The 22,669-nt window shown below is 45.0% G+C and overlaps 1 protein-coding gene across 8 annotated transcripts in view; it reads left to right on the forward strand.

Annotated features, from left to right (window-relative positions):
- The window catches only part of NTM (neurotrimin), a 970,307-nt gene that overhangs the window by 842,778 nt on the left and 104,860 nt on the right, over nt 1–22,669 (forward strand). For all 8 annotated transcript variants that reach the window (XM_012449177.2, XM_021672581.2, XM_012449173.2 and 5 more), the window contains one exon: nt 4,806–4,931. In XM_012449177.2, the coding sequence (XP_012304600.1) occupies nt 4,806–4,931 (126 nt within the window). The remainder of the gene's footprint in view (nt 1–4,805; nt 4,932–22,669) is intronic.

Consider the following 22,669-nt stretch of genomic DNA (forward strand, 5'->3'; position numbering starts at 1 on the left):
AGCTACTCAGGAGGCTGAGGCAGGAGAATTGCCTGAACCCAGGAGGTGGAGGTTGCGGTGAGCCAAGATGGCACCATTGCACTCCAGCCTGGGTAACAAGAGCGAAACTCCGTCTCAAAAAAAAAAAAAAAAAATTATGCCTGGCCACAACATGTCTTACAAATAGTGCTTCCCTTAGTTTGTTGCCTTTGCCTGGGATATTTTCCTCCTTTCCTCTCCAGACCTAATTAATTTCTACTTACTCCTAGGGCTTAACTTAGGCATCATGTATCTAAAAAGCTTCTCGTGACATTCATGTCAAGCCTGGCTTAGGTGTCTATCCTCTGTGTCCCCATAACACCTGATTCACGATTCTGCATCACCATACATTAGAATAATAGGCTTCTGCAACTATTTTTGTATATTAAGGCTGTGAACTCCTTGAAGAAAAGCATGATATCTTATTTATTTTGTCTCTAACGCTTAGCACAATGCTGGTGTACGGAAAGTGATCAATGAATGTTGAAGAAGGAGTGAATGAATGAAAATAAGCGAGGCCGGGCACGGTGGCTCACGCCTGTAATCCCAGCACTTTGGGAGGCCGAGGCGGGAGGATCACAAGGTCAAGAGATCGAGACCATCCTGGCCAACACGGTGAAACCCCGTCTCTACTAAAAATACAAAAAAATTAGCCAGGCGTGGTGGCACGCGCCTGTGGTCCCAGCTACTCCGGAGGCTGAGGCGGAAGAATTGCTTGAACCCAGGAGGCAGAGGTGGTAGTGAGCTGAGATTATGCCACTGCACTCCAGCCTGGTGTGCAGTGACTCCTTCTCAAAAAAAAAAAGAAAAAAGAAAAGAAGCGAAGCAATCCTACCATGTTTCTAACAGTCTGAATGATAGGAATTGAGATACAGAATGTATCCATGGAAACAATATAGAAATATAAGTAGCCCTTTCTCACACTTGGGCAGAGGCTTCCTTATGAGGATGGCCTAGCTAAAACCACAGTGCCTCCTAATCAATTCAATGTAATCTTGAATACGGACAATGTGCTAGAAGTTGCCACCTAGAAAATCATACTTTCACTCCCTTAGCATCTTAGTCATATGCCAATTTGTTTCTGATAATTGGGATTCCTCTCCTGGTCAAACCACTTCATCTCCATGCCATACATGGTCTGTCTTTCTCATTCACCCAGGGGCAGTTTGCCTCCTTCAAACTGGATTCTTAGGCAGAATTTAAAAGACAGCAAGCACTTCCCCAACTTCTGCCTCATCAGTTGGATATTTTCCAATTGTTGGTGGGGGGAGACAATTCTAGATGATTCTTCTAAGCTTGAGGTACGATTGTCTCATTTAATATACTTCCTGCGCTGACATCTCTGGCCCAAACCACCTTCCATCCTTCTTGGGGACTGTCCATTGTTCTCTAGTGTATGATTAGCAGATTAGCTATCATGTAGGAAGCCAGGAAAATGAACTCACAGTAAGCCCTTCCAAAGCAAGAGTAATTCATTACCCGGCCTGATTTCCACTTAAAATGTACTTTAAGCACACTTCCAACTACGAACCCTAAATCACCCTGTGTTCACAAAGTCCATCATTTTTTATTTTATTGCATGGCGTTGGCATGACATAATCCCTTGCAGAGCATCTCAGAGTGCTTTACAGATCAATAAATTACTTACCTGCACAGTTGAAGCAAAGTCTGCAAGGCCAGCACAGACATTCTGCAGGCAGCCTGTCCTCCAGGAAGCAAGCAAGCCTGTGTGGGTGCCAAGAACGGGCAGGGGCAGGGACCAGCAGATGTATGGGTTGGTGTTGGGGGCGGGGGGTGCCTGGTGCGTGAGATGGGAACGCTCCAGTTAAAACTGTGAATAAAACACATCAAAGTGTCTATTTTTGCAATGATCAGTTTAAATGATTCCAGAACTAAGAGAATTTAGAAGTTTGTACCCTTCAGGCAGTCAGCAAATCAAATGCACAGTCATTAACTCATCAATTACCTTTCTGTCCTAGAATGCTCATTCTAGCTTTTAAAATGATACAACCATAAATTGCAATGTTATATCTTAAAAGTCCCAGATTGTAGAGCTAGCGTTCTCTCTCCTCCAACCCTCACCACATCCAATCTCCATTATTTCTGTCCCACACCATGCTTGTGAAAGTGCAAAATGTGTGTCACAACACACATACACACACACACAGACTCTCTATCTGAAGCTCAATGAGGATTGAAATCTAAAAATGATTAACTGGTGCTTACTCTACATAACATACCCTATTTAGAACAGCAAAAAAATAGAACGTTAAGTGAGGATCTTGTTTGATATTTTATATTAAGGTAATTTATAGTATAAAAGGTAAGATGGGATACATGTAACGTAAGAGTTTACTTTAAATGCCATATGGGAGATACTACAGTGCTGTGAAATCCCCAGGAAGGAGAGGTCACGTCCTCTTGGGGATCACATGGACAGCCTTATCAAAGGGGTGGTAATTCTCTCAGGCCTTGGACAATTTTAATAGATGTGTATAGTCACAGAGAAGACTGTGAGCACTGAAGTCAGCAGCAAAGACATGGGGATGAGGAGACAGCTACAGAAAAGATAAGTTCAGCACATGCTTTTTAATGATGAGCATTTCAGTTGGGTGGAGGCAGGACATACATGGAAGATAACATTTGAGAAGGAGGGAAGGGGAAGAAGGCTAAGATATCTTTATAATGTCCCCTATTCATGAAGGAAAAGATCCAACACAACTAGGAATGAGTGAGTAATGCTTCAGGTAGAGGTAAGACCAGCATTAACATTTGCAAACCCATCCGACTTTAGTGTAAGGGCCCCACTCTGACTTTGGAACAAGGAATAAAGTCATCATACAGCTTCCCTGGGCCCTCCAGCAGGCCAGATCACATTGTGAGCCAGGTGGATGGTGTGCTTTAGAATTGCACAGCACAGTGGCTCTGAGGAATACTTACTCAAGGAAAGAGTATAACATGAAGAGACAGAAGAGTGTGGGTTGGAGGGAACACTTTAACTTGCCAAAAACTAAGAAATCAAAACCAGCATCAGTAGCATTGAAAGAATATCTGCCAGTGACCCAACTCTGAGGTTGTTGTGGACATGTTGCACACAGATTGGGACGGTGGTTCCCTTGAATAACCATTATGACTCAATTCTGTAAATGTTTGTTGATCTGTTAGTGTGGTTACAAATATAAGTAACACATTGTTCAGGTCATCAGAAAGCTCATGGCCTAGTGGTGATGCTAAGCACATAACCATAGCATAGCGGAATGAGTGTCTAGAATTGGAGTTTGGGAGCTCAGCATCTTTATTCCATCCACTTGAATGATAAGATGGATAAGTAGACACATGGAACCAAATATCACGTTTACCAATGGTAAAGCTAAGACTGGAGAATTAGGCTCAGACGTGCAGCAACAATTAGGATCTATGACTGGACCCCAAAAAGAAACAGGCACACACACACAATGGCTGGATGTACCACAATACCTATCCATCCTTGTGGGATGCTGCTTCTGTAAATAAGCATGTGGAGGAGCACACCACAATATAAGCTTCAGAAGGTTCCGAAATAGAAGACCGAAGAAAGTAGACATTCTGTCTCCAATTTTACCTATTACCCGTCAGAATGAACTCCTTCCCTCCCTAGGTGGAGTCATTTAGTGGAGAAAGAAGAGAGGGAGGGGGAAGGGAGAGAGATTGAGAGAGAGAGAGAGAGAGAGAGAGGGAGAGAGAGAGAGAGAGTCAGAAGTAAGTTATAGCTAACTGACGTTTTATTCGATTCCCCACCAGGTATGTGGCATGTGCTCTGGGCAGCACATGAAGCAGCAGCAGCCAATTTGAGATGTCCAAAAGGGCAGAGAAGTGTAGAGGGTCGCGAAAGTTTCAACAAAGAAAGTGGCATTTGGTTTGGGCCTTAAGGATGACTGAAAGTGCAGTTTGGGAGTCCGAGGCAGGTGGATTGCTTGAGTGCAGGAGTTCAAGACAGTCTGGGCAACATGGCAAAAGCTTGTCTCTACAAAAATAAAAATAATCAACCGGGAATGGTGGCCCATGCCTTCAGTCCCAGCTACTTGAGCTGAAGTGGGAGGATTGCTTGAGCACGGGAGGTCAAGTCTTCAGTAAGCCATATTTGCACGACTGCACTCCAGCCTGGGTGACAAAGTAAGACACTGTCTCAAAAATAAAAGTGAGGATGGCTGAGAGTTGTCCAGGAAGGATGTAAGGAACAATATGGACTCAAATGCATGATGCCCAGATAAGGCCTGATGTCCTGCGGATAACAAGGGGATCAGCAGAGGTGGAATCCCTGGGGTTGGCCATGGAAATGTAGACTGATGTTTGATTCTGCATAGCCTCATGCCTAGAAGGAGCCCCGCTATGACCAGGTGGCCATGGGGAACCATTGGAGCTGTTTTGACAAAGATGTGATATGATCAGAATTGCATTCTTTCAGGACATCGCTGAATGCAGTGTGGAGGATGGCTCGTGGATATGTGTTGGAGGTGGGTGGGGGTGAGTGGATACAGGAGGAGGGTGGAGGCTAGGAGAATAGCTATTGCAGTGTTGCAGTAGAATGTATTCCCACTCAGACTCCCTGACTGTGTTTAAATAGGAGGAAATCAAGGCTAAATTGAAGGTAAGACTTTTTTATATTTAAGGTAATTCCTCTAATTTCTCATCGTTAACTTGCTATAGTTCATGTATTTTACTCTCTGGACTATTCTCCCAACTGCCATGTTAAGAACTAAGAAATGTTTAAGCAGGATTTTTATTTTCATTCTGTCTTGTCTCCACAGTATCTCCAAAAATTGTAGAGATTTCTTCAGATATCTCCATTAATGAAGGGAACAATATCAGCCTCACCTGCATAGCAACGGGTAGACCAGAGCCTACGGTTACTTGGAGACACATCTCCCCCAAAGGTAAGAGAACAGCTTGGTGCATTGCGTCACGAGGGTAAATGGGGGAACTGTTGGCCCCTGGTAGGAGGTTATGGATGCTGGTACCTACTCCAAAAATTTCGGCGTTTTTGGTGAACTGACAATAATATACTCATGGCTCTGCAGAGAATGTGGATGTTCTCTGCAAAACAGGCATATCTTCTAAGATTTAAGAATTTATACCTCCGTATCTCTCCAGTCCCCTGGAAATTAATCCCAGTTGTTAACTGTATAAGTCCTCTGCTCCCAAAGGTGGCCGTCCCTGGGTAAAATGGTGGTAACTTTACATGTCGTTTGATGATGGAACAAAGCTTTAGTGGCAATTGTTCAGCTGGTTATTTTAAACGAGAGAAAACACATAATGATGGGTGAGAGCTTTAAATGGCCATATTCCTAAAAGGAGACGCTCCAAGTCCGTGCCTCTGCAGCCTTGCCAAAAATCTGGTCACGAGCTGTTTTTTGTGGTTTTGTTGTTGTTTTACTCTGATTGATCCTAGAGAACAAATATAACTTAATATGTGACTAAATTGCAAAAATTTACTTTATCTGAATGCTCAGATGTTATGTAGACCAAAGCGTTGTTTTGTGCTTTCACGGATTGAACATTAAAACCTTTAGAATTTGAGACAAAAGGGCATTTATTATTAAGGTAGCTTTTATTTGGAAATAAGAAAGATAAAAATATTTCATTTAAAAATATTTATTGAGTGCTTGTAATAGTCCAGCCTCTCTTCTGGGCACTGGGGGATATAGTAATAAGCCAAAGTGGGAAAGTTTTCACTCTCATGAGCTCACATTCTCATGAGACAGATGACAAAAAAAAAAAAAAAGTATGCTATATAACAGGTGGTGCTAAGGGTGAGAAAATAGAACTGGATGTGTTGACAGAATGACAAGCGCTTTCTTCAGAGAAGGGCTCTGAAAAGGGGATATTCGTGCAGAGACATGAATAGTGGTCCTTAATCGTGTTGCTTATTGCTGATTAATGTGAAATGTGTGCATGTGATTATGTGTGTATACATGTGCAGGTGTGCACAGATGGATGAAGGTGTGTGATTGGCATGAAAGACGCATATTAGGGGGTGCTTTTGGTCTCAACTCCCATGGAAGGGAAAGTGGGGAACATAGTTGGGCAGGTGAAAAGTTGGCTTGTGACACAGCACGGTGGGACATCTCAGCTGAGCCTACGGGGGGCTCTGAAGATAGGACTGCCCTTCAGAAGTTTCCTTTATTGAGGTGACGGAGCTAGTCCTCTACATCGGTACAGCAGTCTGAATTAGGCTGATCCCAAAACAGGTATGACTGTGGGCCAGGCATCTCTCTTCACATGAGACAGTCCCCACAGGGGGCTGACCTCTGAGGGCTGTTCACCAGTAGCAGGTCCTTTGTGAGGTATAAGTCCTCTGCTTCCAAAGGTCGCCGTGCATGACACTGTCCACTACACTTTTAACATTTTAATAAATCAGAGCAAGACCATGAAGGAGCCCGAAATACCAAATTCCAGACAGTGACAGTTGGCCCTGATGGATGTTCTCAGAGAAGGCATGACATTTTCAGTCGTGTGTGGCCTGAATTCCTGGGAGCTGTCCTGAGCCACCATTCTTGACACTTTCACTTTGTTCATTCTTGAACAAAGGGTCTGTGAGAGCCATTCAAGTCTCTGCCAGTCTCTCCATTTGAAATGACATCACATGTGGACTGGCCCAAAAATGGGGAGGAAGCTTCAGTTGTGTATGAGACCATCAGTGATGGGGAATGGCCCTGGGCCCCTCTGAAGGAGGGGCCATTCAGACGGATGCACACTAAGTCCGTGGTGTGCACCATTCATCACAGCCTGATGTGAGTCCCCAGTGCCAGTGGATGCCAGCCCAGTCTGTGCCTTCGGAATCTGCAGAACCTGTTTATCATCAGGGTAGGCGTCCTGTGCCTGACGTCAAGGGGCTCTGTCTTCTGTTTGACGTCTCTTCTCATTCCCTCCTTCAGCCAGTTCTTTGTCCTTTTCTGGGTGTTTCCTCTGCCTCTCCTGCAGGCACCTCCTTTCTGTCCTGCCACTTTATGCCTATGCCTTCCCTGTACATTTTTTGCTGTTGTTCTATGCTTTGCCTTTCTCTTGCAGGCTCTGAAATGTTTCTGCGTTAATTTCATTCTTTTCCACATTCTCTCTCCCCTTCTTGCAGTTGTTTGTTGTCTTCCCCTCTGACGTGTGAGCCTCTTGGGTTCGCCTGGCTGATGTTCACACTGCAGTGTGAGAGAGTCTTTTGTTTCCCCTGTCGTGGCCATTGAACAGATTCATTTCCCCAGGGAACTTTTACCTGAGCCTGGGCCAGGTGTCCCATTTTACTGAGGTTTTAGCTGCTATGGAAACAGAAGATGGATCAAGGAAAGAGGAGCAGGACAATCAGAATCTACCTGTGGATTAATTTACAAGAACGGCTTTCTCCAGATCTCAGGTCCAGTTTAGGTAGCCCGGATTGAAACTGATGAGACATGCCAAGCAATAACCAGTCACCTCGGAACTCACCAGGGTGCCGTTTTCCAAGTGACTGATTATTTGGAGATCAGAGATGTCACTAGGCTGCTGCCCAATCTGAACTGAAGCTGGAGACCCTCAGCGGTCAGGCCTTCAACTTTCCTGAGTAGTATTTCCTAAAAGAGACTTATTCTAAATAAACCAGGACAGGCTTGGAGCTCCTTAGAGAAAAACATGTGCACCTTAGCAGAGGTTCCAAAGGCAGAGCACCATTGTCATCTTTCGTGTCATTCTGCGAGGGTAGATCACGTTCCCATCAAGATATTTCTTACATGCAAAGCTGCCAAATCCCTGGGTGAACCAGCTGATCAGGGCTAAGCAATTTTGGCAACTCTGATAGCTTCATTGCATTTTTTCTCTCCAGACTGGTCTGTTTGTTCTGCACGTTCTTAAAAGTTCTTGTTTCCTTCATCATCACTCACGTGGTGCTGCTTGCAATAAACTTACATAAACCTCATTAGAATGTGCATTTCTAGCCTTGGCTACTTTGTGTGAAGAGGAGTACAGAAATGTTAAAGACTATTTTAGACGTGGCTCATACACTTTGATAGAGGGCAGCTCAGAAATGACCATCAGGTGGAAAAGGAGATGGAGGGCCGTGTGTAGCACTTGATATCAGATGGAGAAAATGTCAGTTGTCCATGTCCAGTACAGAGAGGGAGGTGGGGCCTCCAAGGCCACCTCTTGGCACTTCCGTTGATTGTTTGAAATAATTTTCCATATATTATTACTGGGATTATGCCTTTGTAGTTCCCTTCATGAATTTATTATTTCCAGAGTTCCAAGAGAAACGGCACTAGCTTTTTGAAGATCACTGCCCTGAATCTGCACACCTGTTTTGAGATGGGCAGATGTTATTTGCACCTGCAGAGACCTTGGTCTTTTCATAAGGAAGAGTCCCTATCTCACTCCTCTCACTAGCAGGAGCCATCTCCATCTGCATGAGGGTTTATTGACCCCAAGCCTGAGCCCCTGTGGGTGCTAGCATAATACTCTAGGTGCACAGGCGCCATCAGTGGAACTCTAACCTTCCATAGGTAGAAAAAAGGAACAGGGTGGCAACTGCATACTGTGCCTGATGTCATGACTCTGTGCTTTGCCATTTGTCCACATCTAGACCTTCAAGAATGTGTTTTTTAGCACAGCCTTAAACTCTCAGCTTTCTATCTCCAATAGAAGAACGTTAATGCTATCTGGTTCTCCTGAGTCTTCCCTAAATTAGCAGAAACATGATCTCTTTCAATATATCCCAAAAGATGCCATGTAGGACTTGATAGAAAAGTATTCTGAAAGCCTTATTTTTATGTTACCAGTTTCTGTTGGACTGTAAGAGCTTTAATGACACAGCTAGGATTTCTACATTGCCACATTCCTGGGAGCCCAAAATGAAACTCAGGTGAAGGGGTGAGTCCCATCACTTATCTGTGGGTGTCACTATCCATTTGCAGTCGGGGATTACTGAGTGTCCTAATGGAGCTCCCCTCTTGGGTGCACTTACCTTTACCTTTCCCTCATTCAACAAGACACTGAGAATGAAAACCTCATCCGGGATACCTAGAGAACACGTTATACTGAGATGTTGGGAGTGGGATTCAGCAAAGCCCTGTGAGCTGTTCACAGAAGTGTCCTGATTTCCAGTTTATTTGCAATATTCCTGTCCCATGAGTTCTTTGAGAACAGAATTTGCATCTCACTTCTCTTTGATTCTCTCCTTCTAGCACAATGCCTAGCACCTAGAAAGTTTATACTTCAAATCATCTTTAGATTACTTACAACATCAAATACTATATAAGGCCAAGTGCAGTGGTTGATGTCTGTAATCCTAGCACTTTGGGAGATCAAGGCAGGCAGATTGTTTGAGCTCAGGAGTTCAAGACGAGCCTGGGCAACAACATGGTGAAACCTTGTCTCTACAAAAAAAAAAATATTCAAGAAATATTGGTCAGTTCAGTGAACAAGCACTGATATTTGCCAGTGCCCCAAAGGGGTATGCCTGTTCTCCCAGTTCAAAGACTATCTGGATCGTTGAGGAATTCTCCTCCACTTTAATGTTGGCATGGAGACCAGGAGCGTTTTCTGCTGGCAAATCTCCAGGACATTTTCTCTGGTCTTCACAAGATCTCCAAGCTTTTCCTGAAGTCCCTTTGACAGAATCCTGCTGTGGCAGGGCTCGACTTGTCCTTGAAGAAGAACTCCTTTTCAAGTTTCCTTTTGCCAGAAGCGTGGAGGTGACTTGGACTGTGGATCACTTGTGAGCTCTTTTCTGCTGTCATGGCTGCCTCATTGCAATCTCTCTTCCTCTGGCCCTTCTAGTGAGCATCTGGCCCTTTTGGTGCCTTGCTGTTCCAAGTACTCCTGTGTCTAAACCCCAGGTGGCTCCCAACCATGATTTCCTAAGGGAATCCCAATATCACAAGGGAGATTAGTCAACCAAAGAAAAAGGAAAAGAAAGAAATCAATCAGTAGAAAAAATAAAAGTATTTTAAGCTCAGTTTCACTCTTGTGCCCCTTGCCTGTCTCTCTCTCGCTCGCTCTTTCTCTCTCTCTCTCTCTGTCTGTCTCTGTCTCTTTCTTTTTCCTTGTCTCTGTGTCCCTCCTGGTGTGTGAATCGAGGTGGATTAGAGATCAAAAGAGATCTTCCCTAGGGTCATCCAAAAACCTTAGGAGCAGAATGAGAGCAGAGCTTCGTGTCTGTTAGATTTCAAGCCCAGCCTTTGTTCTGCAAGCCTTTTTCTTTACCCAACTTGTGAAGCGGGTACATCTGCATGGCTCACTCTCCATACTTGCAGGGCTCAGTAACCCTCCTCAGCTGCCAGATCTCTTCCCTCCCACCTCGGTTCTTCTGTTCTACTTGAAGAGGCCCAGTGGGCATTTGGCTGCACTGTTCCTTTTTTCTAGAGTTTTCAAAGGCACCAAGTTGATGATGATTACCCCCGGATAAGAGCTCTTCTCCTGGCCAATGCCCTGAGCCCCGTGCTCCCTCTCCCCTCCTCCAGGACCCTCACGCCACCCTATATCCACCTATTTTCCTATTTGTCAGCACTGAGAAGGCCTTCTTACCAGCCAAGCAGGACACTAAAGCACTAATTGGCACTAGAGGTATCACAGCTTGAGTTCAACCAGAGCTGGCAGGCTCCATGACTCCAGTGACAGGTCTGTGAAAAAGTGTCAGGATCAGAGCTCTACCGTGCCATCGGCTGACTGCAGCACCATGGCACTAATGAGCAGCCTGTCAGCACCAGCATCAGGGGCCCCGTGTGGCGCTGAGATCATGAGAATGGCAGAGGAGAAAGACTTCCTCAGCAGAGAGGAGCTGAGGAGGGTAAGAGAGGACAAAATGGTACTAAAGATATCGCCTTACCCACAGAGGGCAACCACCCAACAGGAAAGGACTGAGAAGAAAAAAGAGAGAAAGAAAGAAAGAAAAAGATACTTGAAAATCTATCTATGCCAATTCTAGACAACTCTTGGAATCTCCTTTAGTTGGGTTGCCCTGTCAGTAATCAATATGGGCTGTAAACCCTTGCAGTAATCCAGAAAGGGGCCTCAGTGATTAAATTAATCTTCAGTCTTGGCTTTGCTATGAAACAAGGAAGTCGCCCCAGTCTCTGGGAAACAGGGACCTAGGGAGGAAGGCAAGACTTGAGATTGCAGTCTTTTGTTACTTGTCAGGGCAGGCTCCCTACCTAGGCCAGCTGCCTGCCTGTCTTCTGCTGGAGTATCAGCATCCAGGAGAGGCAATTAATAGTAGGATTCTTCCCTCTGTTATTTCTCCCCAGAGGGAGGTAGGGGGACTAGTAGGTGTGCCTACTCTGTATCTGCTTCCTGAGGCCAGTTGTGAATTATCCATCTTGTTCATTCTTCGGCTTCAGGATCAGAACTGGGCCTCCAGGTCTGAGCATTAAGCAATGCCTGGCTCTTCTCTGAGGCTTGGGCTACTAACAATGACTGTACTTCCAGAAGAGAAGGCAGCAATGTGTCTGAAAGAGACAGGCTTTGAAGGCAGGTCCCAGAGGATCTGAATTCCCATGCACTATGCACTGGCTGGGTCGTGCTAGGATAGTGAAAACCTCTCTGAAGATGTGCTGCTTTATTAATTTTATTCTTGCTTCTTGGCAGGAACCCTGGCATTTTCATGATTTGGTTCTAGACCCCATTAGCTCCACACACCACAGTCACAGTAACAACTTGACATTCTCCACTCTAGATGTCTTCACCTTTGCACGCACCATTTGTTCTCCTTCCACCATCCCCCCTACTTCTTTTGGTTTCAGTTCTACTCTTGTTTTAAGACCATACTCAAATGCTACCAGTTTGAAAGCCTTTGGTGACTTCCTTCAGGAAGACTGACTCATCTGTTTCTTGGAGATCCCATAGCACTTTGCGTGCATTTCCAATTATGGCACCTCTTACAGGTACCCAAAGACCCCTGACTAATTCCTGTCATGCCAGGGATCATGGCAGCCAAGGACCACCCTAACACTGCTTTGTTTTGTCTTTTGTGTCTGATAAAGCACCAGATGTTCTGGGGTCTTGTAAATGATTGTTGAATGAGGAAGTATCTGATACTGTAGATGTAGTTTTCAGTCGTTTCCTAAAATTAAGTCTCTCTTAATTTAATACCTATAATATTATATAATTAAGTATAATATAATCTCTTTGTGTCAGTTTTGACTGTGGATCAGCTTGTATTTCCCAAACCCATCCAAGGAATGCATAAGAAAAGGCCTTCCCCACACTGTCTTCCTGGTCTATACTCAAGTCTGAGCTTTAGACTCTCCGTGAGATCGAGATAATAATACCTTTCCACCATGGATATGACAAGGATTAAACACGTGCACCAATGGGAAGCTCCTGGCCCATAACAACACATAGTATTATCCGGTAATGTTCGCTTGCTTACCTTTATTCAGCCCCCTCCTCTTCACTCCCACCCATGAGAAAAGAACAGAAGGGAAGGAAACTCAAGTTATTTTTCTTCTGAAAAGATTGAATCTTTATAAAAGCTCAACTCAGTCCATTGCCAGAATGGATAGATATTCAAAGGTGCTTAATCAGCAGCACTCTCATCTTCACCAATTTCTAATTAACATAGGTGCTTGATTAAAATTCCCAGTACCCCAAGAAGCTGTCCCAGGAGGGCCAAGTAATTGCCATTGCAAAAGATATTACAGTCATCATCGGTGGTGGGAGAATAAAAAATAATTGCATCGTAATGGAAAGTGGCCAGCTTCCCGTTCAGAGTAGCTGCGAAACATACAGCATCAGGTCCAATCTATACAGAAAAGAGCGATTCGTTATGACAAAGATAAACCAGTGGTACAACCTCAAGTTGGGGAAAAGATGTCCAGCTACTCCTTAAGCAAGTGGTTCAAACACAGACAGGCAGACCAAGGTGGGAGAGAGAAAAGCAGAGGAAGACATTTACAGATCACTCTTTAACTCTGTCATTCTCTTTAACTGTAAAATTACTGCTAGATAGATACAGTTAGGGTAAAATTTGCCAGTGTCAATAAGGGTTTTTATAAGTTTAATATTTATGATCTGGTTTAAAGCATTATTATAGCTGTGTAACTTCCTACTTCAAAGAAGAGAGAAATCATAAAAAGACTGGTGGGGAAATTAATGAGTTCAATGTGCTGAATTGAGAACATATGAAATCAAGCCTCATTCTAGAAACCAAGGGCAGGAGTGCATACCACAGACACTGTTTGTGGTTTTACCCAATTATTTTAAAACCCTTGAAAAATATTGTAGAATCAGATGTCTGCTGAATTCAGACATCGCTAACAGCATCCTCCCCCACACTCTCAGGAGTCTTAAGCTATTTATGCCTGTACTTGGTGACCGTTACCATGCAGAACTGTTTTGATGGAACAAATAAAGGAAACATAATAGCAAGGAGATTGTATCATCCTCCCCACAGAAGCCATCCAGCCTTGGCTCAGTAAGAAGCAAGTCTCATTAAAACGGCAACCCCTACAAGGCAGGAGACCCGATCTCATAACCAGCACCCCTAAGAGTCAGCAACCCCAGGAGTATGAGAAGGTCCTTCGTGGGACGTCTCACTGCCCGTCACAACCAGGGTGCCTCCTCGAGTCATACTGCTGTAGACCAGCTGAAGGCTTGGGGGTTTCTTGTGTAGGACCCACGAAGCACTGCCAACCGAGCTTGGAGAAACTTTCAGATGAAAATGTCCTCATTGCTAGGTCCTCAGGTGTATTGTTCTGACTTTGCGCCTACTTTTGGATCCTGAGTCTTGTTTTGACCTGTGGCAACTGCCTGGTATTATTTTTCCTGGAGTCTAAATAACACCAGAAGCAGTATCATGCAATCATAACAATAGCTAACAGGTGGTGAATGCGTAAGAATGTGGGGAACTCTCTTCTAAAAACATTTATGCATAGTAATATCTATTCCGCACAACTATGTGAGACAGGTCTTCTTATCAGCCCACCTTACCCATGAGACAACTTAATATGTTTTCCCATTTGAATGAGGCTTAGGGAGACCAGGCTAATGGGCCCCAGTTATGCAGTGCCACACTGCAGACCTGAGTTCCAAGCCAGGCAGTCGATCCGTTCCCACCCAGAGTGCAGGGGCTTCATTGCTGTGCTGAGTAGTGTAGCTCTCAAAGGGCGGTCCCTGGATCATTGCACCAACCAGCATCACCAACTCATGCCCCAGCCTCACCAAGTTAGAGCCGTAAGGGTGGGGTCCAGAAGCCTGATTCTGACAAATCCTCCAGGCGATTGTGATGCACGCTTGTATGAGAACTGCTGCTGTGTAAATGTGCTCTGTGCCCAGCAATCTTCTTCATCCACGTTATGTTCCTTGATTGTCATGGAGGTCCTAATAAGTAGGCATGATTTTTATTTTAGAGACAAAGACATGAAAATCAGGGGACAGAAGAAGGAATTTGCCCACAAATACTAAACAGCAAAGGTGAAACTCAAATCCAAGTCTTTTTGACTCCAAAATCCATATTCTTAATGCATATTGATTTCCTGCTTGATGTCTGGCCCACTGCTTCATTTTGCTCTCTGGGACATGTCTATTCTCTGGTTTCATCCCACCTACCAGCCTGGGGTGCCCGGTCCTTAAGTTCTACACATTCTCACAGCATTCTTACACATTTACCCACACCTGTGTCCTTGCTCTAGACTCTGGGCTCAGCTGTGTGCCAGGTCTCTGCATTCCGCCCTCCCCAGCAACCTCAGGCTCTTTCCAGTAGGTCTGGAGGTGAGCACCTCAGTGCAAAGGACAGAGGCCTAGCATGGAGGTTGGACCTCTTCCCCACTGGCAGCTGAGCTCTTCCAACTGAATCAGCCTTTCTCTTTTCTCTCTTTCAACCGGATGTCTATGGCGCACAGGACGGACACAGCCTCCCTCTGATCTGACTTACGTTTTCCTCATGTTAAATACTATGCCATGTCTTGTGCATTGGTTGTTATTATAAGGTTGTTTTACACCTTAACAGCTTTAGATATGAAAAGAAATTGCCAGATTCCAGGGTGTGCATGTCCTTTCTTATCTGAGTCCCTTCAGTTTCCCCAGTTGTCCTTGTGGGAGTTGGCGTTCTTCATCTTCCTAGCTGTGTAGAATGTTTTGCTCTCCAGAACCAGGATAACTGAAAGGGACTGAGCAGAGGATCATCTCAGTTCCTCTAAGATCAAGGCCCCAGCCTGCTACCTGCTCACCAAATACCATGGCACAGCCACAGCCTGCCTATCGTGCTGGAACCCCGAGTCCTGAACATGTGGCCCCTTCCCTGGGAGAATCATCTTGCCCCTTACTCCTACCCAACAGTGGTGGGTTCTTCTCTGCTTACTGCCCTCCCTCACACCCACCCTACCCTGAAAAACAAACCCTTCTTCCTTCTTTTAACCCAGAATTAAACAGAATGACTTCGGACTTTGCAGTTCTTCCGTAGTAGTTTCAGGACTCCTGTTTAACTGATTTGCAGCCAGGGAGGCTGTTCCTCCCTAATTCTTGCATCACTGCCTCACCCTTTACGGAGTGCTTCGCTGAGGTGACTGTGGTTGAAGATATCTGGCCAGTTATCTGCATGATAGAAAAAGACAAATGGCTTTCTCCCTCATTGATTTATTTCGACACCTACCAGTCCAGAAAAGGATTTAAGCAGAGAAAATGGTATGGATTTTGTCCCCAGGAAAATCTTTTGGTAAAACAATTTTGATTAACTTATTTGTTCAGTAATTGCTTGTTGAACACCTACTGTGTGCTGGGCAACTCTATCAGGCACTAGAGATCCATGAGGGAACAAAGCAGCCCAAAGCCTTGGCTGCCCAGAGTTTGTATGCTAGTGGGAGGGAGAGAAAATCAGCCCGTGGATAAGGAAGCCCTGTAATATATTATATGGTAATTGCTTTAGGGTAAGAAGCAAAGAGATGATCAGGTGTGTGTTTGAGGGGTTATAGTCTTAAGTAGACTGGGTAGAATTGATTCATTAAGGAGATACCTCATGAAAGAGGGGAAGACATTTGGATAGCTCGGGAGGAGCACTCCTGGCAGGGTTCACAGTGACTACAAAGGCATGGGATCAGGACTCAGCCAGCATGCTCAAGGAACATCCACATAGCCACATGGCAACAGAACCTGTTTAAAACCTTCTCTGCCTGCACTAGACTGTAAGCTTCATGAGGGCAGGAAGCACGCCTATTCTTGCTCACCACTGTGCGCACCAATGCTTATCACCAATTTGCCTCTCAAATTATGTGCATTCGATACATATTTGTTTCAAAAATAAGTGAATAAAATAAACATGAGATTATAGTTTGAGTACTTGAGCAAGCATGCTGGAAAGGCGCAAGTTTCGAGTCAGAAATCGCGGTCCCTTAATTAGTGATTTCAGAGAATGACAAGTTCAGGCCAATGTCAGGGGCTTGTGGCTGAGACAGAGGGGAAGGCCCATGAGAGGACGAGATGACAGTGCAGATGTCTGAGGACTCATCACAAGGAGCGCTGCGGTCACCCCAGGTAATGGCTGAGGCTGGTGACAAGTCGGGCTGTGAGCCAAGTGTCAAAAAGTCCTGGATGAATCTTGAGAGACTCAGGATAACAGTCATTGGCAGAAAAGAAGAGGGGGTGGGGCAGCATTGGCAGGTGGCAGGAGCTTCCAACAAGCAGGGCTACTCAATAGAAGTGTGAAAGAGTAAAGGTCTCCATTGAGGAGGATCCTTCGCTACAAGCAGAATCAGAGCCCCAACCTCTGCATGCCAAAGCAAACAACCCAGCAGTTTCTTGAGAATGCTACCGAAGAGGCGCTGCCCTCAGGAAACAGCTGGGTTTCAATAAATGAGGGCAGTTCAGGGAGTGCTCTGTCTGGAGGCTGATGGTCTTGGGAGCATCTTGCTTATGTTGTGGATGTTCCAGAGAGCCCAGTGGATGGGCGTGGAAGATGGGGGAGAGTGAGAGATTGGCCAGGGGGGAACGAATGGGCTGGGGAGCCTGATGATGTTGGGGGAGCAGGAAGAGATGTGCATGCCTGTACTCACCCTGGCAATAAGAGACGAGGTGTGTTGGGTTTAATCCCACATGTTCCCAGTGGAAGGTGGAGAAACCTCACCTCACAGATTTCATCTGCAGCCTGTGTCTGTGGCAGGAGCAGAAACCCCTTTTCTTCCTGCCCCTGAAGGTATACCAGTGGCAGTAAGAGGATAGCTGTCCATAAACCAAGCCTTCCTGTGGTCCAGAGTAAGAAGACGTACCTTCAGGGAGGCAGTAAAAGGTCAAGGAAAAAGGTCCTGGGATAGTGCGAGTGGAGAAGAGAGGGTGAGGCTTAGAGATATGTTGGGGGCCAAACTGCCGTGACCTGATGCTCGGTCCAATTTGGGATGGGAGTGAGGGTGGAGGACAGGCTGAGAAGAACTCCCAGGTTTCTGGATTGGCCTCCCTTATTGCCTATTCGAGAGAACGAGGGGTTCTCTGTCCAGCTTTTCTCCTGTGTGGCAGTAGGTAGGGTATTATGGACTAGCTGATGTCTGATTTATTTCTGCCTGCTGATCCATGTGGGTTAGCTCTCTTTTATACAAAAATGATCATAACAACTCCAGACTCATTTTTTTAAGAGAAGAGGGATTTATAAGATTGAACAGAAATGATAGAATACAGCAGATATATGATAAATAGGCAGAATGGATCATCTTTTATTCAATAGATATTTATTGAGTAGCTAAAGCATGACAGTGTGTACTTAGGTGCTGCAGATTGCATGGTGAATGCATCTTTACCTCACGGGGCTGCAATATGGGAGTGTAGGCAATATTCAATAAATAAATATGCAACCCAATGCCAGGGAGAGATAGTGCCATGGAGAAAAATTTTTAAAAAAGACATGGGTGAAGAAAGCTAGGAGGAGCTGCTTTCATTAGAGAGTTACTTTAGTGCTGCAAGAAAGCCAGATCAGCATGGAGCCTAGAGACCCAGGCGAGATGAGATGGAAAAGGGTCGTATGAAGAGAGGGTGTTCCAGGCAGAGGTACCTGCAAATCTGAGGCCATGAGTGGGTAATGCATTTGGTGGGTATGAAGAACAGCAAGAATTCTGATGCTCAGGGAAGTGATGTGGGATGCTATGATGAGACTCCCTATCGTCAGTCATGCATGAACATGGAGAAACCATGTGTAAAACTGTGGGATCTGTTCTAATGAAAAGACAGCAGCATGTTTTAAGCAGTAGAGCAAAATAATTTAATAAATGTTTTTAGGGCCGGGCGCGGTGGCTCAAGCCTGTAATCCCAGCACTTTGGGAGGCCGAGGTGGGTGGATCACGAGGTCAAGAGATCGAGACCATCCTGGTCAACATGGTGAAACCCCGTCTCTACTAATACAAAAAATTAGCTGGGCATGGTGGTGCGTGCCTGTAGTCCCAGCTACTCAGGAGGCTGAGGCAGAAGAATTGCCTGAACCCAGGAGGTGGAGGTTGCGGTGAGCTGAGATCGTGCCATTGCACTCCAGCCTGGGTAACGAGCGAAACTCCGTCTCAAGAAAATAAATAAATAAATAAATGTTTTTAAAGAATTATTTTAACTGTGAAGAGAAAGATGGGGGGGCACCTAAAGATAGCAGTGCGTATACCATTTAGGATACTGTTGATTTCGTCCACCAAGAAATGATGATGTCATGGGCTGCAGTGTGAAGATTTACAATGATAGGACTATGTTTAATCTGGAATATATTCTGAAACTAAAGCTAGAAAGTTCATTGACTGATTTGATGAAGTTTGTGAGAAAGAGTTCGGAATCAAGAGTGATTCTAAGATTTGTGGCTTGGGCTGCTGGTGACTAGTAATATACCATTCTTGGCCATCAAGAACTCCAAGAAAAGCAGGCTTACGGGAGGAAGGACTTTGGTCCTTTAGATACACAAATGGAAATGTTGAGTAGATAGCTGGCTATGCTAGGGAGCTAGAAAAATGCATATGGTAATCCTAACCATACAGGTGGTGTTTAGAGCCAGAGGCCAGCTATTCCACCTGCAGAGTGAAGGCAGACAACAGCTGTGTGGGCCAGGAACAGTGGCACTCCAATAGTCCAGTGTCAGGAAAAGGAAGATCCAGCAAAGACAACTGGGAGATGGGAGGGAAATCTCAAACCAAGTGAAGGAGAATGTTTCATAAAGGGCAGGTTTGATTACAGCACAAGTGTTGCTTAGAAGTCGAGGGAGATTAGGACTGAGATTTTGCAAAATGCAGTTATACACAGGAGACATTGGGAAGAAGGGTTCTGATGAAGACAGTAGATAAAGGAGTAATTAGAAAGAGGGAGAATGGGTTAAAGAAGTCTAGAGAGTAATTAATTTTGCTGAGAAGAAGTTTTGCTACAAAGGGAGACAGAATATTGAGGGTCAGTGGTTGGAGGAGAGTGTGAGTTCAGGATGTTTTTCTCTGAAGTCCAGTCTGCAGCCTAATGTCCCTTGATCCTTTCCTGGCTATTATTGCAGTGTAATTACTTGTCTCCGTGTTCTCAGTTGTTCCTCCTTCTCAGATAAAATAGGAGAAAGAGTTAGCCAAGATTGGCCTCTGCTTGCTGAGCAATCTATACATTTTGATCTTCATCCAAATGACCTCAAAATTTTTGTGTGTGGCTTTTGGGCGCTCTGGGAATTTGGAAGGAAAGTCACTCTGTTGCTAAAGCAATTGACTGTGGCTGACACTAGGTGCTTTGTCTGGAAGTGAGACTATCTGCTGCCAGCCCTAATGAGGATTCCACTGGGGATTGATAGTTGTGGCACTTACGGGAAACGTTGCTTGGAGTGTGAACCAGCTTATGAGAAGGGGCAGGGGACACAGAATGATTTCTGCTCATCCCCAGTCCCTCCCCAAGAACCGGGGCAGAAGTTCTCAAAGTCCTCAATATCTAACTCTGCCTGACCAGATACTCACCTGAAGCAGGAGTGTATTAATACATCTTTTTTCAAAAATGATGCTAGAGCGGGAATCAAGTTAGCCTTTTGAACCCACCCCCTCTGGCCCACACACAAGTTTCCAAGTGAAGACTCCTCCTTGTCCAGGAGAAGCTCTGAAGGGAGTAGAAGTGGAGGGGCAAATCAATGCCAAAGCAGGCAAACACCACCCAAGTCGTATTGTCGGGAGAGAAGGGCTCTGAGGAAAACACTTTCGCTCTACACAGGTCCCTGCCCTGGGAATTCTGTGACCATCCCTGCTGCCTCATGCTGTGAATTCTAAATCAAGGGGGCAGAGGACACAGGCTGCCTCAGTGTTTAGGCATGAATAAGGTTAGGGATGAGGGAGAACTCACCAACCTGGAAAAGGTACCTGCCACCATAACTTGCTCACCTAATCCTGGCTTGCAGGTGACTTCCTGGGTATCCATCCAAAATGCTTCTCTTCAGAGTTTTAACAAACCCATTCTCATTGCCACCATTGCCCTAGAGGCACTCCTTTCTTGCAGAGGGAAAGCCAGTTGATTGATAGGACATTGTATAAGATGGGGAATAGGAAAGAATCGCTTCCATCCCTTTCTGCACCAGCCTTCTACCCAGAACTCATGGCTCTTGAGAATTTGGAGCAAATGAGTGAGAGTGACCACAGTGTTTTCCTCTGCGTCATTCTGGTGTCTTTAGTTTTGCTTCCAGCTGCCCACACTGAGCAGCCGCTGTCCTGCTTTCGAGCAGTCATGTTCCTAGTGTGCTGACCTGCCTTCTCTCTGCATCACCACAGCTTCCTAGACCTCTTGGTTTGGGTCACTCAGGTGTTGTCATGGCAATGACACCCTCAGTAGAGTAGCGCTGCTCATGCTGTCATGGTTATCAGGACCTCTTGACGGGAGCCCCATTTCACTGCTGTCATGTGGAGAGCAGGAAGGAACCCTAGGACCTTCCGGTAAGCCTGGATTCTTAAGTTAGGCACAAGTAGTCTATGCCTGAAAATGAAGGTGGCTATGATCAGGGAAATAGCAGCATCCTGTAATGGTGAGATTCTAACCACGTGAGAAATGAAAAACTGAAAGAGGTATTACCATCCTCATCACCGTGATTACCTCCTCCCCTTCTCCTCTTCTTCCTCTACATAGTATCCGATTTTTTTGTGGTAGCTTGGCTATGTTCCAGGCACTCTTCTAAGTGTTTTCCATGTGTGAACTCCTCAGTTTTCTTGACAGCCTTATGATGTAGGTGTTCTTGCTGCTCTTTTGCAGATAAAGGAACTGAGACACAGAGCTCTCACTTAGACCACTTGCTCACAGGTCCACCCTAGCATGCAATATGGCCAAGACTTAACCAGGCAACCTGGTTCCACAGGTTTCACTCCAAATTCATTATTTATTTTGTTTCAATACTAACAAGAAAATTCAACATGGATTAGTCTAGTTATTGAAGGCATTGCTAAAGTATATCACCCTTTTTGGGGCCAGATTCCATATAGTTTGTATTTTTTAATTATCTTAAGTTTTAAAATATTTTTGTTTGATTACAACAACTATATGCAGTTAGTATGACTATCAACTAAATTTTACAGATAAGAAGATCAAAGTTTTGAGAGTTCATAACTCCCCAAGGAAACTCAACTTCTAAACTGTGTTGGACTAGATCTGAATTCATGATAATCTATAGATTCAGAAGCTAGTATTTTGTCATGTCCTATTGCAATATCATGTCACGTTATATGGTGCAGAGTCTGGCTCTGGGGAGGAGAGTGGTTCAACCATCTAAGACAAATGGTTAGCAGCAGCCACCTCTATGGATAGAAGGACCACATGGCAAGTCTTGGCATGTTCACTCAAGGAGCCATTCACTCTCTTTTGCCCTCATTCTTCTAGGGCTAAAAATTCCATTGTTAGAGTACCTACTTTATTTATTGCCATATAAGCAGGAGAGCAGCAACCTTCCTTCCCTGGCAACTGCCATCATAGAATCTGGGCTGCTTTGAGCAAGTCATTTAACCTGTACAGGAGAATCCCAATAGAAGGTTAATTAGCTCTGTGTCTAATATAAATGACAATTAAACACAAATAAGTTACTTAGAAGCTGGTCTGTAAGAAAGTACAGAAAGACAGAGGAAGCTGAGGCCTGAGAGTCGATGTATCTTCTCATTCGAGTACAAAGGGATTGATTGGAGGGGAACATGCTGAGTGGGGAACAGCAAAGCTAATAAAGATGATTAAAAACAGTAGCAGCAAAGCCTTCTTGTTTTTTAAATTATCTGTGAGCACTTTACCTGTATCAGCATGGTTATCTTTAGAGCAGCACTATGAAGTAGGCAATAATGGTATATTATTATCCATATTGAGAAAATGGGGAATGTGAGACTCAGAAAGGTTAGGTAACTTGCTGGAGGTCAAGTCAGAGGTGGAGCTGGGACCTGCACCCAGCCTGATGGGTCTGGCAGACCCTGGATGGGTCTGGCAGCATTGGCAGCTGTCTTTCCAGGTTTGGACTGGGTTCCAGAACCCAGGCCTGAAGCTTAATCATAGGCATAACGTGATGAACCTGAAGGCTCCCTTTCTGCTCGCCATTCTCCAAGCAGCCGCTCCTTGTGCACTTTGCCCACCCACTCAGAGCCTTCACCGTCTCCTCTGTCAAGTGAAGGCCATGATAGGATGTATATTCCTGGCTTGTTGTAAGGACTACATGAGTCAGCTCATGTAAATGCATGCCCTGGGCCTGATATAAAACAAATACTCTGGATTGGTGTGGTGGCGCACGCCTGTG

Source organism: Aotus nancymaae, unplaced genomic scaffold (assembly GCF_030222135.1).
Source record: "Aotus nancymaae isolate 86718 unplaced genomic scaffold, 86718_ANA_hifiasm-v0.15.2.pri h1tg000012l, whole genome shotgun sequence".
Classification (NCBI taxonomy): Eukaryota; Metazoa; Chordata; class Mammalia; order Primates; family Aotidae; genus Aotus; species Aotus nancymaae.